Source organism: Sebastes umbrosus, chromosome 16 (genome assembly GCF_015220745.1).
Source record: "Sebastes umbrosus isolate fSebUmb1 chromosome 16, fSebUmb1.pri, whole genome shotgun sequence".
NCBI classification, from domain to species: Eukaryota; Metazoa; Chordata; class Actinopteri; order Perciformes; family Sebastidae; genus Sebastes; species Sebastes umbrosus.
In genome coordinates this window covers 25,631,846-25,647,629 of record NC_051284.1, presented here as the reverse complement: position 1 = coordinate 25,647,629, position 15,784 = coordinate 25,631,846, and the positions used below count along the sequence as shown (strand labels likewise).

Here is a 15,784-nt window from a genome sequence, read left to right as displayed (position 1 = left end):
TAAAATATGTAAGCCCAGCTGCTCCCAATTGTGCAGAGACATGGACCTGGAATACATTAACCGGAGGTTAAGATCTACCAGACTCTGCCAGCTTCAGCACTCTATCAACAGACTGTCATCAAAGGCATCAATCCAGATTAAGTCCATTTAATAGATACAATCTCTGCCAAAAAAAACCTGCACATTACTAGTAGTGGAAATTATGGTCAACAAACCAATTTTTCTGCATATGGTCAAGTGTGTCACTTATGCCTACCTATCTTGGATGTAAACAGAGGTGTTTTGATGGCTAAATTCTGTTATAAAAAATCAGCTGTCTCGCAAAATAGTGTCAACTACTGCCAGCTGTGGCCTGAAGACAAAAAGAAGTTGTTGACCTGCAATTTACTACAATACAGAGCTCCAGACATTGTACTGCGCGGCTTGTGGTCTAGCTACCTAATTAAAATGATAGAGGGGCATCTGATCTCTGGAAGAAAACATCTCTGGAGATACACCCTGGAGCACGGAGGCATTTTTTGATCACACAAACAACCCAAAGAAAAGAGCAGTCCTGTTTTCAGTCTGTCTAGGAGGGGTTAGGCTCTCTCACGTGAGCGTCTGAATTAAAGTCTGGTTGGAATGTCAACACGTGCATAACTATCCAGCTGATAAACAACAAACCAGTGAATTAACATTATCTTTGAATTAGGGCTGTCAATCGATTGAAATATTTAATCGCATGATTGTCCATAGTAAATAGGCTTGCTTTATGCAAATGTATAAGTATAGTATAAAGTAAGTATTTAATGTATGTATATATTTATTACTGGAAATCAATTAACAACACAAAACAATGACAAATATTGTCCAGTAATCCTCACAGGTACTGTATTTAGCATAAACAATATGCTCAAATCATAACATGGCAAACTGCAGCCCCACAGGCAACAACAGCTGTCAGTGTGTCAGTATGCTGACTTGCCCCAAACTGCATGTGATTATCATAAAGTGGGCATGTCTGTAAAGGGGAGACTCGTGGGTACCCATAGAACCCATTTACATTCACATATATTAAGGTCAGAGGTCAAGGGACCCCTTTGAAAATGGCCATGCCAGTTTTTCCTCGCCAAAGTTTAGCGTAAGTTTGGAGCGTTATTTAGCCTCCTTCCCGACAAGCTAGTATGACATGGCTGGTACCGATGGATTCCTTAGATTGTAGTATTTTCACTCTGGCTTTAAAACTGAAAAGCCTGTAACAACAACTACCAGTATGTACCTGCCTCTCTAGTGACTGTGAAGTGTTTAAACGTCACATTTATTTTCATGAAACAGACTCATCAGATTAATCTAAGCGACAGATGGTATCTCTTTACACTCAATAACAAAACTTGTTCAATCATGAAGGGGACATGGAGGCCTTAAGGGACACATAAATGTCAACAAATCACATGAAAAGACCAAAATTAGGAATGAATTGATCCTACTAACAAGTATTGTCTTTTTGGCCAAAACCTGATTGACCTTTTTCATTCCTCTGTTCCATACATCTCCATTGTTGTCCAAAACCTACTGAAAACACATCAATGAGCCACACATTGCACTCGGTGACATGTTCACTACGGTGATCATGGGAACTGTAGTTTATTTATAATAGTCCCCAACAAACACACTGTTTACTACTGTTTGAGGAAATTACTGGGCCTTTTTTCAACGCAACTATATATCTGTCACTTTTAAAGATTTACGTCTTCAGTGTGAACCAAAGGGCTTTGGCTCGAGTGCAACAGAGAGAATAGGGAAGTCAGAAAATATTCAGAGACAGACTAACTGATGGATGATTTTGGTCTTTTCAAGGGATTTGTTGACAAAAACAAAAATACAGAGTATAAGTAGCCTTATGCTTTCAATCAAACGACGGTGCCATGTCACAAATATTTTTTAGCTTTTACACAGCTGAGATGTTGATTGTGCAAAATGAAATGCAAGTCACCAGTGGGAGAAGTATATTTGCAATGTACTATATATGGAAAGTGTGAGTGGAGTGTACATCCAACTGGTTTTACATGGTAGCTTGGGATGCTGCTAATAATATATGACATCAAATAGCTTCCTACTTAAATCCTCTTCATGAGATTTCTCTCATTTGCTCAGCACCCTGCCACAGTCCGTCCTACAAGCTAATCATGTCCATTTCTTTTTATTATTCTTGTTACAGATACTTGACAAGTCTGTAATGATAATAAATTAAGTGTGCTCAAGAATGCCAACAGAGGCTTTGTTAAAATGTCAATCCTTCAGTTTGAACCCCTCCCTTCTATTTGTAATATCAAAGTTGTGTTTCCCCTTTTATATATTGTTTTTTTGTGGCACAATAAAGACGTGCAGTAATGAACGTCTCAGTCTTACAGCTAGCGCTTGATACTTTAGCTTGCTTTTAAAAGTCACACTTTTGGGAACTCATTAATTAGGTTCCAACGACATGTTAGAGCATTTGTAATTATAGTGTTCTTTAGTCTAGTGTCAGTTCACAGGAGAAAGAACTACTGTTGATCACTAACATTTTCAACTTTGTTGAGAGAGAGAATATGGTGCAACAAGCCACAAAAATTTGAGCAAGGGTAATTTCAGTGACATGACTCTGAACTTGGTCAAAAAAAAAAAGAGAAACATAAGATGAGAATCTTCTCTTCTTGGTGAGATGAGGCCAAAGCCTGTAGCCACTTCCTCTCAGACTGAGCGCTTCCCTCTGCTCTTTGAATGTACATATCTTCGCTCATCTCTTCAAGTTTCAGTTCAGTATGTTGGAGCTATTGAATGTATTTATGTATCACATGGTTGTCTGGCAAATATGCTGCTTTATGCAAATGTATGTATTTTTTGGGGGCATTTTCTGCTTTATGTGATAGTGAAAGAGAGACAGGAAAGGCAGGGGAGAGAGAGGATGACATGCAGCCAAGGGCCCTTGGCTGGACTCGAAAACTGGGCCACTGCAGTAAGGACTCAGCCTTGAGGGTATGCGCTCTACCTGGTGAGCTACCGGAGCGCCCCTACTGCTTCTGTTCCGACGGCTTAAAGAAAATAAATGTGACGGCAGGCATAGATGAGAGATGATGTTCCACACCCAAACGGCTTGCAGTAGAATTTCTATTGGAAACTGCCAGGAGGCTGGTGCCAACTTCTCAGGGACAGTACACAACAAAATGACTTATCATAAGAAGAAAAGAGGTATTGTGAGAGATGTAGTATTAGTATTGTCTACGAAAAGTTTGTACACTGCAGGAGGAAAATTGAAAATGTCTCTGTGTTCCCTCAGTGAGTGAAGACACGAATTTGGTTTTAAATAGTTGTTTACCTTCCAACTAATCAGATTAACCTGCTCTGCGCCCTGCAGCCCCTGCAGCCAGAGGGCTTCACCACTCCTATCTCCTTTCTCTCTCGGTCCCTGACTTCATAGCAGCGTCATTCCTCCTGGTCAAACCTGTTTGATTCTGTGGTCCGCCCAAAGCTGTTTACCTGAAGCACAGACAGGAGTGACTCTCGCTAAAAGGAGGGAGGGGGGGATAAAGAAAGAGAGTCCTGCTGAAACAGGATGACCTGGGCTGAGTTAATCCTCGTCTCATCTCAAAATAAGATAAAGTAAACATGAATATGAATGGTGTTTAAAGATGCTTAGAGGAAAACCTGCTCAGGGCTGTGCAACTGACAATTTTGGACAATAAAATCCTCTGTGTTAAGCTGCAACGCTGCTCTAAACCATTTTAACGTGACTTAAACCTTAGCTGTACACTAGGCCTATTTTCACTCTTTATCTCAGTATTATTTCTCTACTATTCATTTATGTTTTACCATTTCAGTTTGTACAAATTATATTTACTAAGAATTTAGATCACCGAGTGCATTAGAATTATTTGTTTGAGTCACTTTTCAACCAAAAATGCTTATGCCTCTCTCTGGTTTGTTTTGTTTTTCTCATTCTACATATAGTATGTTTGAGTTTTGGACTGTTGTTTGGAAATGAAACATTTTTTTTAAAGACATCACCTCAGGCTCTGAGGGAATTATGGGCATTTTTCTTTCTGACATTTTAAAGACAAAATAGAGATGTTCCGATGCCATTTTTTCTTTGCCAAAACGGATCCTGATACATGAACTTACGGTATCGGCCGATACCGAGTACCGTAAATTGTATAGTTATTATTATTCTTTTTATTATTTAACAGCTGTTTACTACCGACCATGTATGGATAGTGGACAGTAGTGGCAGCCATGATACATCCAGGGTGACAGCACCATGAAGGCTACTGTTTTGGAGCAGCAAAGAAGAATTGAGTTCTGGTTAAACAAGTTGATTTTTTTCTGGGTTAATAAATGATGGTATCGGATCGTTATATAGACTGGCGTACTCGCCGATACCCGAACCCTGAATTTTGGGGAGTAACGAACGTATTTCCGATACTGGCATCGGAACAACGCTACAAAATAACTAATTGATTAATCGAGAAAATAATCAGCGGATTCATCGAGAATAAAAATAATCATAATTTGCCGCCCCAGAGTGTAGATTTACTTTTACTTTTTATAGAATTTGTAGGATTTATTTATATTCTCAAAAGTCATGACAGCAAGAAAAAATACTTCCCTTTCCTTTTTTCTGACTTTTCTACCAAATTACAGCTAAACCCCCTGATCCTCTGCTTCACACACATACACACTAATCCTCCTCCTATATCTCAACAGAATATGTCTATGCCTTAAAGAAGAGCTCAAGACCTCTACAGACTTATCGGGTAGTGAAAACAAAAATTTCAGAGCGATCATTTTGAAATGATACAGGACAAGATGACACCTGAGGAAAACAACATGTGTAAACTTCGTACAAAAACATACCCCCACATCCTCCCACTCCCAGACTAACTCAAACAAACTGTGACATGATGAATGAAAGAGAAAACAAACAGAAGTGAATCTCTTCCTTCACTGACTGGTAATCATCTGAGCTCAGTCTGGTTGCTGGTGGCACAAAGCCCTCATCGTAATCCCACTAATCTGGATCGCACTAACTCTGTCACTAGGTCATCACCAGCACAGACACCAAAGCTGGGCACCGTCTGAAATGCCCTCCTCTCCTCCTTCACACGAAATATCTCATAACACATTGGTCTTCATGCCTGGGCGATATTGCCAAAATCTTCTATCACGATATAGGTCAGTTCATATCTCGATAACGTTATATATCACAATATAGCATGTTTTCTGGCAATTCAATGAATGAATAGTCTATGTGAAATAACCACATGGTAAAGTCTATTTTGTATACTCCTGTGTGAATTAAATACTTGACAAATGAAAAGTACTTTTTGTGCATTCCATTCAAAACCCTGGAAAATACCAGACTTATTTTCCAGACTTCTCTTTATTTATGTATTTTTTAAGCTCTGATAAACCCATTTTTTCCTCACTGTGATGAGAAAAACTGAGTTATTGTGAACATCACTCTTACCTGGTTCCAACTTTATGATCTTCACAGCAGCGAGCTCCCCAGTTTGTATGTTTCGAGCCTGAAAGACACAACAGCACAATGGTCAGCAAGGCTCAAAATATCACAGTACTGTTACTAATACTGCTTTAATCAGAGCTCGTGCTCCAACTGTTCATTGTAAAACTAGCGGTTTTATTCGTTGACCTACAGAAAAATACCCGGAAACCATTTTGATAATTCATTCCCGTCATTTTTCCATCCAAAGTTTTTATAAAAAAACACTACTTTATTTCCTTACATTTCATCAGGTGTTATCAGACGCACACTAGCGTTGTACGATGGGACATCAGTTACAGTTTTAGCCTACATCAGCATTAAACCAATAAATGCTATTCAGATTATCCTTTCTCCTCTGAGAGAAGTGGAGTGGAAACATTCAACTGTGGGATACAAATGGCACCACCTCCATCAGTCAAATTCAACATCATTACATTGCAAACAGATCAGTTAACTCAGCTATTTTTTCACACTAGACCAACTAAAATCAAACCTAAAGTCTGCTTGAACAGGCATCATCACCAGAGGTCATGCTGGACAACATAAACCTTTAAACATCCCTGCTGTAGATGACTTGAGATTCAGTCAATCTTAGAGTAGCATCATTTTGTTCATTCCTGATATTCTTTTGTTTCTTCTATGTATTTGTGCAGTACCATCCTCACAGTATAACATTATATTATGCCAGTGGCTACATCAAAACATATCCATCCATCATTTGTGAAATTTCTATCTTAAAGTAGGCTGCACTGACTTCCAAATCCAGGTCAAGACGGGATGCTCCCTAATCCGTGGGAGTGTGAGTGATGGGGCGAGCAGCTAAATCAACCGTAAACCATAAAACCCTCCAGCATGGCCACCTTTCAACACTGGGAATGTGCTGATGATTCACACACATAAACAGAATACCACACTATTCTACTATACTAGTTCTGCAGCTGACACCGCAAATACATACACACAAACAAATAACAAAACTACAAAAAAATGTTTTTCACATGAGGTGGTTATTCCGTGATACTGCAGTATGGCACATTTAGTTCAGCTTTACAGCGTGTTTCAGTAATGACCAAATACTTGCTTGCAACCTGTGTCTATCTTTACATTTCCTGAAGCAGCTAAAGTCAACCTGAGAACCCAGAAAGGGGAAGTTTTTAACTGACCTATAAATATACGGTGCAGCACACAACACAAGCTTTAACAACCTTAAGCAACCTTTGACTGGAGGAAAGAGTAGTTTGGCATGTTACAGACCCCTAAAGAGACAAGATCTGACAGTCAGACAAACCAGGTGTGCCTTATGTCTACATAGAGCGAAGGTTCAGCTTACTATAGCGAGAATGTTGACACTGACTTGCAATAAGAATAAAAATAGTTCATTACATCCAACTTTTAACAACTTCCAAGTTACTCTTGCACATTATAAGGGCATACTGAAGGGTGTTGGATCAAAAAATCTTTAAAACTCTTAACTAAAACATTGTTTATAAAGTGAGTATAAGTGACCGACAGTGTGCAAGACTCATTGGTTCCTTCTTTGTCATCCACCTTTGACACAAGCACTGACAGAGGCAGAGCTAGTATCAGTACACTCACCTACATTACGGACCTTTTGTAGATACTGTTACTGGCATTTCATCCACTAATGCAAACTCAAAAAAATAAACTTAAATATGTTTTTCCTGGTACAAATAATTAGAGTAAGATTCTGGTAAATGATGTGTAGTAAACCTATAAGAAGTACTGATTCTAAACTAAATTCCAGCATATAAAGGTTTATCATAAGAACAAACTACTTAATTGATTATCGATTAACTTATAAAATGGCAAATAGAGAAAAATGTGCATCATAGTCTACCATAGTGATATCTTCAAATTGCTTGTTTTGTTTTTGTATGACCAACAGTCCAAAACCCAAAGATATTACATTTATGGCCACAAAATCTTTTGTATATTTGACAGATTGAAGTGAAATTATAGAGAAAACTGAACTAAATATAGGCCTAGCCTGTATCACGATAGAAACGATATAGAAAAATACATACGATAGACATTTTTATATCATTTTGACGATACAGTATACATCGACATATTGCCCAGCCCTACAATGCTGAGAGCCCCTAGAGTATGACAATATAATGAAGATAGATTAATCATTATCACCAGTAGTAACAAAGAGAGCAATATGTGCTTCTCAAATTATTATAATCAGATGTAATAAATCATCCAAGGTGAGGAATGCTGTGTCCATTCAAAGTCAACAGAGCACAGCAGGCCAAAGGAGGACTTTTCCCTAATTTGAGGTGTTTCTGCTGTCAGTGCGGCCGAGGCCAGAACACACCCAGTGAAACGCGTGTTTAGACAGGGGCCTGATCATATTTCAGCCCGCTGCAGCGCTCAGCCTGCGAGCTGTGGGAGAATACCAGGCGCAGCATTCCACCGGTGGCCTGTCTGGGGGTGGGGGCCGGCCAGAGAGGCTTTGTATGGAGAGGGACCATGACAGGCTGCCTGAACTATCACACTCTGGATCAGATGGGTCGTCTGTTTATCTGTGGCAGATGGGTAAACAAGAAAATTCTCCAGCAAAACACACCTCCCTACAGCCAACAGACTGTGGAGAAAGGTGGAGAAATTATCTTGTTTAGCTAGACAGTTTCTGTATGGACTTAATCATTTTTTTCTCATCTCATTGAGCAGTTTTAGTGCAGTGCAGGAGCATAGTGCCATCTGTCTCTCCAGTACATTTACAATCATTCCTACAGTATCTGATACTAATACATCCATAAATCAATGTTTTCTTTGGCTTTGATGCAGTCATTTGTAACTCTAATTTGAATTTTCTTTGCACAGTTTGAAATGTTTTGAGTTGCTATGAGATAAAGATGCATCCTTCCTTTACAACAGAAATGTTTAACCTCTGGGACAGTCCCGTTTTTGACAGTTCAGTGACTCTGCTTGTTTGACTCTTGAATGATTGCAAATGTGTACATGTTGCTGTCTGTGAGTGAAAAAGACTGCACTCTTATCCAGTTTCATATGAGTTAACTAAAAATAATTGGGTGTAACTGGAAGGGCTTCTAAAAGCACAAATAAATATAGTACATGAATGGTTCCTTCTTTTCCTCTCCAATGACAAAGATAGTCTGGCAATATGAATATATGATTATGTCAAAATCGCCTGCACCATCACACATCATCGGTGTTGAGGGGAATTTGTAGATCTACAGATTTATTTAAGTTTAATATAAGTAATTCTACTCAATAACTGATAGTAAATAGCCAATATCCCTTTTGGGGAAAGACTACTGCTGCTGCTTTAATACTGCTGCTTTCGAGAAGGGATGGGTAACATGGTCTCCGACGCAAAAAGAAAAAGTGATGTGGATAAATTGGACACGCAGGTACAAGCATGCACTATTCATCTCACGCAAACTGAGCAGTCAAACACTTTCAGGAAATTGTTTCAGTTAACCGTTATGCAGCTTGCACGACCAGGAAAACAAAACTAGAGCAGCAACTATTATTTTTATTATTGATTAATCTGCGGACGTTATTCTTGATTATTTGACTAATCATTTAGTCTATAAAACTGGGCTGCAACTAGCGATTATTTTCATTGTCGATTAATCTGCCGATTATTTTCTCGATTAATCGATTAGTTGTTTGGTCTATAAAATGTCAGAAAATTGTGAAAATTGTAGATCAGTGTTTCCCAAAGCCCAAGATGACGTCCTCAAATGTCTTGTTTTGTCCACAACTCAAAGATATTCAGTTTACTGTCATAGAGGAGGAAAGAAACCAGAAAATATTCACATTTAAGAAGCTGGAATCAGAGAAGTTTTGAATTTGTTATCTTAAAAAAATTAGTCAAACTAATTATCAAAATAGTTGGCGATTAATTTAGTAGTTGACAACTCATCGATTAATCATTGCAGCTCTACTATAAAATGTCAAATAATAGAGAAAAATGCGAATCATAGTGTCCCATAGTGACATCTTCATATTGCTTGTTTTGTATGACCAACAGTTAAAAACCAAAGATATTTCATTCCTATCATATATGACTGGAGAAAGTAGCACATTTGAACCAGCAAATATTTAGCATTTGTCTGAATCAATTACTGTAGATTATTTTCTTTTAATCTACTTATTGATTAATCAACTAATAATTGTCATATCTCACAATTAATATATTAACCTCTGTCTAACAGAGAAATCTCAGCTTTATAGTTTCTGTCTCAATCATACTCCATTCTGGTTTTGCTCCTGCAATAATCTTGCACGTTGAATTTTGCACATCTAAATTTGAACATTTAGTACCTCAATTCTTCTTTTATTTAAAAACAAAACATTGTAACTTGCACACTTTGCTAATGTATATAGTGTGTTATTGCACACTTTGCTCATGTATATAGTAGGTTATTCTATGTTTATATTTTAGTTTTTTTAATGTTGGTAAATAGCAGTCTCGTCTGATATATTTATAGTGTATTCCAATATTCTTTATATTGTGTATTCTATGGATATATTCTCTAGTGTTGTATGTACATTTTATTTACTTTTTTGTTCCGGTGCATAACGTACATCTGTACATCTGTACATCTATCTATCTATCTATCTATCTATCTATCTATCTATCTATCTATCTATCTATCTATATTACCCAGCTTGTTTCATGCAACAGCATTGTATGGTGAGTTACAACATGATTCCCAACCTTAGCTCATTAAGTAATGTGGTATCAACTGCAGTTATTCCTGCCAAAAGAGTGTATTTTAGTAGCTGAAGAAGACAGGAAGATAGGAAGGGATGCAGGAATTGGCCCCCGCTCAACATCTACTGCCAAATGTGTTAGCCACATGTTATCATGACTTACAAAACAAACAACACTGTCTTCAATTAAGTTGATTAGTCATGTGATGGCAAACCCAGATATCTCTAGCTCTAATAATAATAATAATGACAGGCTGTGGGAACCAGTAACTTTACTGTACCTTGTACACGTCTCCATATGTGCCACTTCCCACCCTCTGAATGAGCTCAAAGTCATGCTGGGGGTTCCTCCTCTGGATTTCACCGCTAGGCCGGGGAAAGATATCCATGGTAGCTTGAAACCAAACGATCCTTTACATTTAGTTGATCAAATCTGGAGGTTTGATGAAGCGATGGTCCTGAGTATTTAAGTTAATCACAGTTACTCAGATGGTTCTTCTCCGTGCTCCATGTCCTGATAGAGAGATATGAAAGAAGTTTTGGAAGAAAAGTGTTAATAAAACCCTTTAAGTGACAAAGTTAATATTAATATATTTACCTCTGTCTAACAGAGAACTCTTCGCGTTATAGTTTTGTGTCTCAACCCTACTCCATTCTGTTTTTGCTCCTGCAATAATCTTGCATATGTTGAATTTTGCACGTCTACAGTTGCACACTTACTACCTCAATTATCTTTTATTTAAAAACAAAACATTGTAACTTGCACACTTTGCTAATGTATAAAGTATGTTATTGCACACTTTGCTAATGTATATATATATATATATATATATATAGTAGGTTATTCAATGTTTAGATTTATTTTAATGTTAGTTATAGCCCTGGTATATTTATAGTGTTTTCCAATATTTTTTCTATTGTGTATTCTATGGATATATTTCTCTAGTGTTGATATGTACATATATTGGTGACATAAAGTTGACAAACAATCATCTATGTTGGTTAAAAGCAACATAAAAGATGAGATATTCTGTCACAAACTGTGACATCTGTCACCCAACACCAACAGTTTAGCTGAGGTATTAAATTTCTCCTAAACAACCACTCAAATTAAAGTTACTTACAGTTCGCCCTGACCACTAAAACAACATTAGCATGTGTTTACTGTGGTCACTCCAGCAAATAGCCAGAGCAGAAACAGAAAACCTTTATGTGACAAAGTGTAATTATAATGGTGACACAAAGTTGACAAACAATCAATCTATGTGGGTTAAAAGCAACATAAAAGATGAGACATTCTGTCACATACCGTGACATCTGTCACCCAACACCAACAGTTTAGCCTAGGTATTTAATTTATCTTAAACAACTACTCAAATTTGCTAACTAACATTACAAAATTTGCAAACTAACATTAAAAAAAATCTAAACATAGATAACCTACTATATATATTAGCAAAGTGTGCAAGTCTACAACACCAACAGTTTAGCCTAGATATTTAATTTATCTTAAACAACCACTCAAATTAAAGTTACTTACAGTTCACCCTGACCACTAAAACAACATTAACATGTGTTTAACGTTAGACACTGTGGTCACTCCATCAAATAGGCAGAGCAGAAACAGAAAACCTTTATGTGACAAAGTTAATATAATATATTTACCTCTGTCTAACAGAGAACTCTCAGCTTTATTGTTTCTGTCTCAACCCTACTCCATTCTGTTTTTGCTCCTGCAATAATCTTGCATATGTTGAGTTTTGCACATCTGCAGTTGCACACTTACTACCTCAATTATCTTTTATTTAAAAACAAAACATGGTAACTTGCACACTTTGCTAATGTATAAAGTATGTTATTGCACACTTTGCTATGTGGGTTAAAAGCAACATAAAAGATGAGATTCTGTCACATACTGTGACATCTGTCACCCAACACCAACATTTAGCCTAGATATTTAATTTCTCTTAAACAACCACTATAATTAAAAGTTACTTTACAGTTCGCCCTGACCACTAAAACAACATAAGCATGTGTTAGACACTGTGGTCACTCCAGCAAATAGGCAGAGCAGAAACAGAAAACCTTTATGCGACAAAGTTAATATATATATATATATATATATATATATATATATATATATTTACCTCTGTCTAACAGAGAACTCTCAGCTTTATAGTTTCTGTCTCAACCCTACTCCATACTGTTTTTGCTCCTGCATTAATCTTGCATATGTTGAATTTTGCACATCTACAGTTGCACACCTCAATTATCTTTTATTTAAAAACAAAACATGGTAACTTGCACACTTTGCTAATGTATAAAGTATGTTATTGCACACTTTGCTATGTGGGTTAAAAGCAACATAAAAGATGATATTCTGTCACATACCGTGACATCTGTCACCCAACACCAACATTTAGCCTAGATATTTAATTTCTCTTAAACAACCACTATAATTAAAGTTACTTTACAGTTCGCCCTGACCACTAAAACAACATAAGCATGTGTTAAACACTGTGGTCACTCCAGCAAATAGGCAGAGCAGAAACAGAAAACCTTTATGTGACAAAGTTAATATAATATATTTACCTCTGTCTAACAGAGAACTCTCAGCTTTATAGTTTCTGTCTCAACCCTACTCCATTCTGTTTTTGCTCCTGCAATAATCTTGCATATGTTGAATTTTGCACATCTGCAGTTGCACACTTACTACCTCAATTATCTTTTATTTAAAAACAAAACATGGTAACTTGCACACTTTGCTAATGTATAAAGTATGTTATTGCACACTTTGCTAATATATATATAGTAGGTTATTGTATGTTTAAATTTTTCTTAATGTTAGTTATAGTAGTCTGGTATATTTATAGTGTTTTCCAATATTCTTTCCAATATTCATGTATAAAGTATGTTATTGCACACTTTGCTATGTGGGTTAAAAGCAACATAAAAGATGATATTCTGTCACATACTGTGACATCTGTCACCCAACACCAACATTTAGCCTAGATATTTAATTTCTCTTAAACAACCACTATAATTAAAGTTACTTTACAGTTCGCCCTGACCACTAAAACAACATAAGCATGTGTTAGACACTGTGGTCACTCCAGTAAATAGCCAGAACCAGGGGGAGTTAGTGGAGCTTTAGCATCCAGGCAGCTAATGCTAACAGCTAATGCTAACAGATAATGCTAACTAGCTAACTGAGCTAGCCTCGCCTCTGGTTCTTAACTTCACACTGTTCTTACCTTTAACAATGCAAACAGCGTGGACGAGGACGTGTTGCATTTTAAGATAGTTCCCAGGGTCTTTAACCTGTTCGAAGGCGTCGAATAAAAGCAGAAAATAAAGAATAAAACTCGTCTCCTCTCTTTGTTATCGAGTTAACTGTAATAAACTTCTTCAGTTGGTTGTTTCACTCCGTCTCCGTCAGACACACAGCAGCTCAGCAGCCGTTACAGCCGTTGACATGTCATTTCCCCTCTGATGACAGTTTATAACAAGCCTCACAACTCAAATGTTAAAACATTAACGCTAAACTACATTAATAATGTCTAGTTTTACTCTTAAATTTATTAAACACCCCCTAAAAAACAGCTGAAAAAAAGCAACAGTGTGCTGCTGCTAATCTCTGAGGAGTCGCAGTTATACTAGTGATGTGTAGATCGCGAACGAACCGGTTCATTGAGCCGGCTCTTTTAAGTGAACAATAATGGTGGGCGTTTTTTTTTTATCGCGAGGGGACGCGATACTTCCCAACATTGGACGCTTGGTGTGCTGTCCCTAGAAACAAGGCACTCGGCTCCTGATTGGACGAACGCTTTCCCGCCGTTGGCCGCTGCTCCCAGCTCTCAAACTGGAACCATTATGGAGGTTCGTTTGGAAACTTTCTTCTCTTATTTCATGAAAATAGTTCACCGAAATGTGTTTCTGAAAACATTTGAGGCGAGAAATAAGCCGTGCAGTTGCTGAATCTGTCTTTATCTTGGGTCGACAACGTTTATTTTAAAAGATTCTCGGGAGTTTCGAGAGGCGGCGAGTCGCGTCGGATGACCGTGATTTGCATAAAGTAGACGAGCCCTCAACTTTATGCAAATGAGGAGCGGGCGTTGTGACGCCTAGTCTGCATTGCGCTGCTTACATAGACAATGAATGGGGAGCGTGGAAAGCACGGAGGCTGTGGACACACACCATAAGAGCTGGCTCCCGTCTGAGAGACGTTTTTTTTTTTTTTTATTAATTCAAGGCAGAATGATAGAACGATCTTCTCCGCGCCACGGGCACTCCATGCACTGACTGTGACTGAATGTTGTGTTAATGACGTCCAGTGCCACCAATCAGGTGATGACAGACAGGGATCATACCATCAAGCAGGGAAGGGCGGGGTGCTGATGGTCTAAAGGTACAGAGCAGGAGGGAGAAGAGGAGAGAAAGAGAGAGAGGAGTGCGGTGCGCGAATAGCAGACAAGATGAGTGACAGTCGGAAACAAAGCAGCATGTAAAATTAAGATATTCTGGAAATTATAAGGTTTAGTATAATTATATTGAATAATTTAAGTGATATATGTGCACACATACTAATCATAGGTCCAAACAGCTAATGCTAAATTTGGCTGAATTATAAAAGGCAGAAGTGGTAAAACGAAGAACCGTTTAGGGAGCCGAAAGAGCCGGCTCTTCTTGGTGAGCTGAGCCAAATGATCAGGCTCACTGAAAAGAGCCTGAATTCCCATCACTAACAGTTACAGGGATCCTGATGCTGCGTTCAAGAGCTCCTCGGAAAATCTAATCTCTCTCTTGACAGAAAAACAACACAATACAAAATGCCCAATGGCAAAACCACAATCAAGTATCACACAGTGAAAATAATTACAAAATGGATGTGTCAGATAACAAAAGTACTTGTCATAATAAATCATAGATAATTGCTTTGTAGTTCGGCGGCAGCATATCAAGGATAACATGTTCATTTGATTTATTACAGGTTATTTTGCACCAGTTACTGTTGCTGTTACAGTGACTAACTACATTTACTCAAATACTTTGATTAAGTACAAGTCTTAGGTAGGCTACTGGTACTTTACTTGAGTATTTTGATTTTCTGCTACATTATACTTTGACTCCACTACATTAAAGAGGATAGGATTAAGATGATAAAAGCCTAGAATAGCCATATAAAATATAATGCATTGTAAATTAAACCACCCAAATACATATAGATATTTAAAAAAATTAAACCACCCAAACACATAAAAAATAGCTGCAATCAGCTCCACCATGGCCAGCTACAACATTAAAATGGTGCTTACACGTTGATGCATCTGTAAAAATAATCCTGTAGTAGGCTATAATATAACTTTATTATTTTGTTATTTCCTTTAAGTAAATATTTGAATGCAGGGCTTTTACTGCACTACATCTATCTGACACTTATAGTTACTACATATTTTTTTGTATTAAAAAAAACACATGATGTGCTTATATTTATTTCATTTTATGAATTTATTTATTATTTATTATTTATTAGGCTTTAATAACGTGCAACCA

General features: G+C 37.4%; 1 protein-coding gene across 16 annotated transcripts in view; it reads right to left on the bottom strand.

The window, feature by feature from the left end:
• map4k5 (mitogen-activated protein kinase kinase kinase kinase 5) overlaps positions 1–13,905 on the bottom strand; it is a 39,279-nt gene extending 25,374 nt beyond the window's left edge. For 12 of the 16 annotated variants that reach the window (XM_037746160.1, XM_037746163.1, XM_037746162.1 and 9 more), the window contains exons 1-3: positions 13,486–13,905; positions 10,513–10,745; positions 5,483–5,540 (exon numbers count right to left, since the gene is read on the bottom strand). In XM_037746160.1, coding sequence (XP_037602088.1) covers positions 5,483–5,540; positions 10,513–10,620 — 166 coding nt within the window. In that variant the 5' untranslated portion in view covers positions 10,621–10,745; positions 13,486–13,905. The remainder of the gene's footprint in view (positions 1–5,482; positions 5,541–10,512; positions 10,746–13,485) is intronic. The other 4 variants (XM_037746171.1, XM_037746173.1, XM_037746176.1 and 1 more) reach the window with 1 other exon arrangement.
• Positions 13,906–15,784: the final 1,879 nt, after the last annotated feature.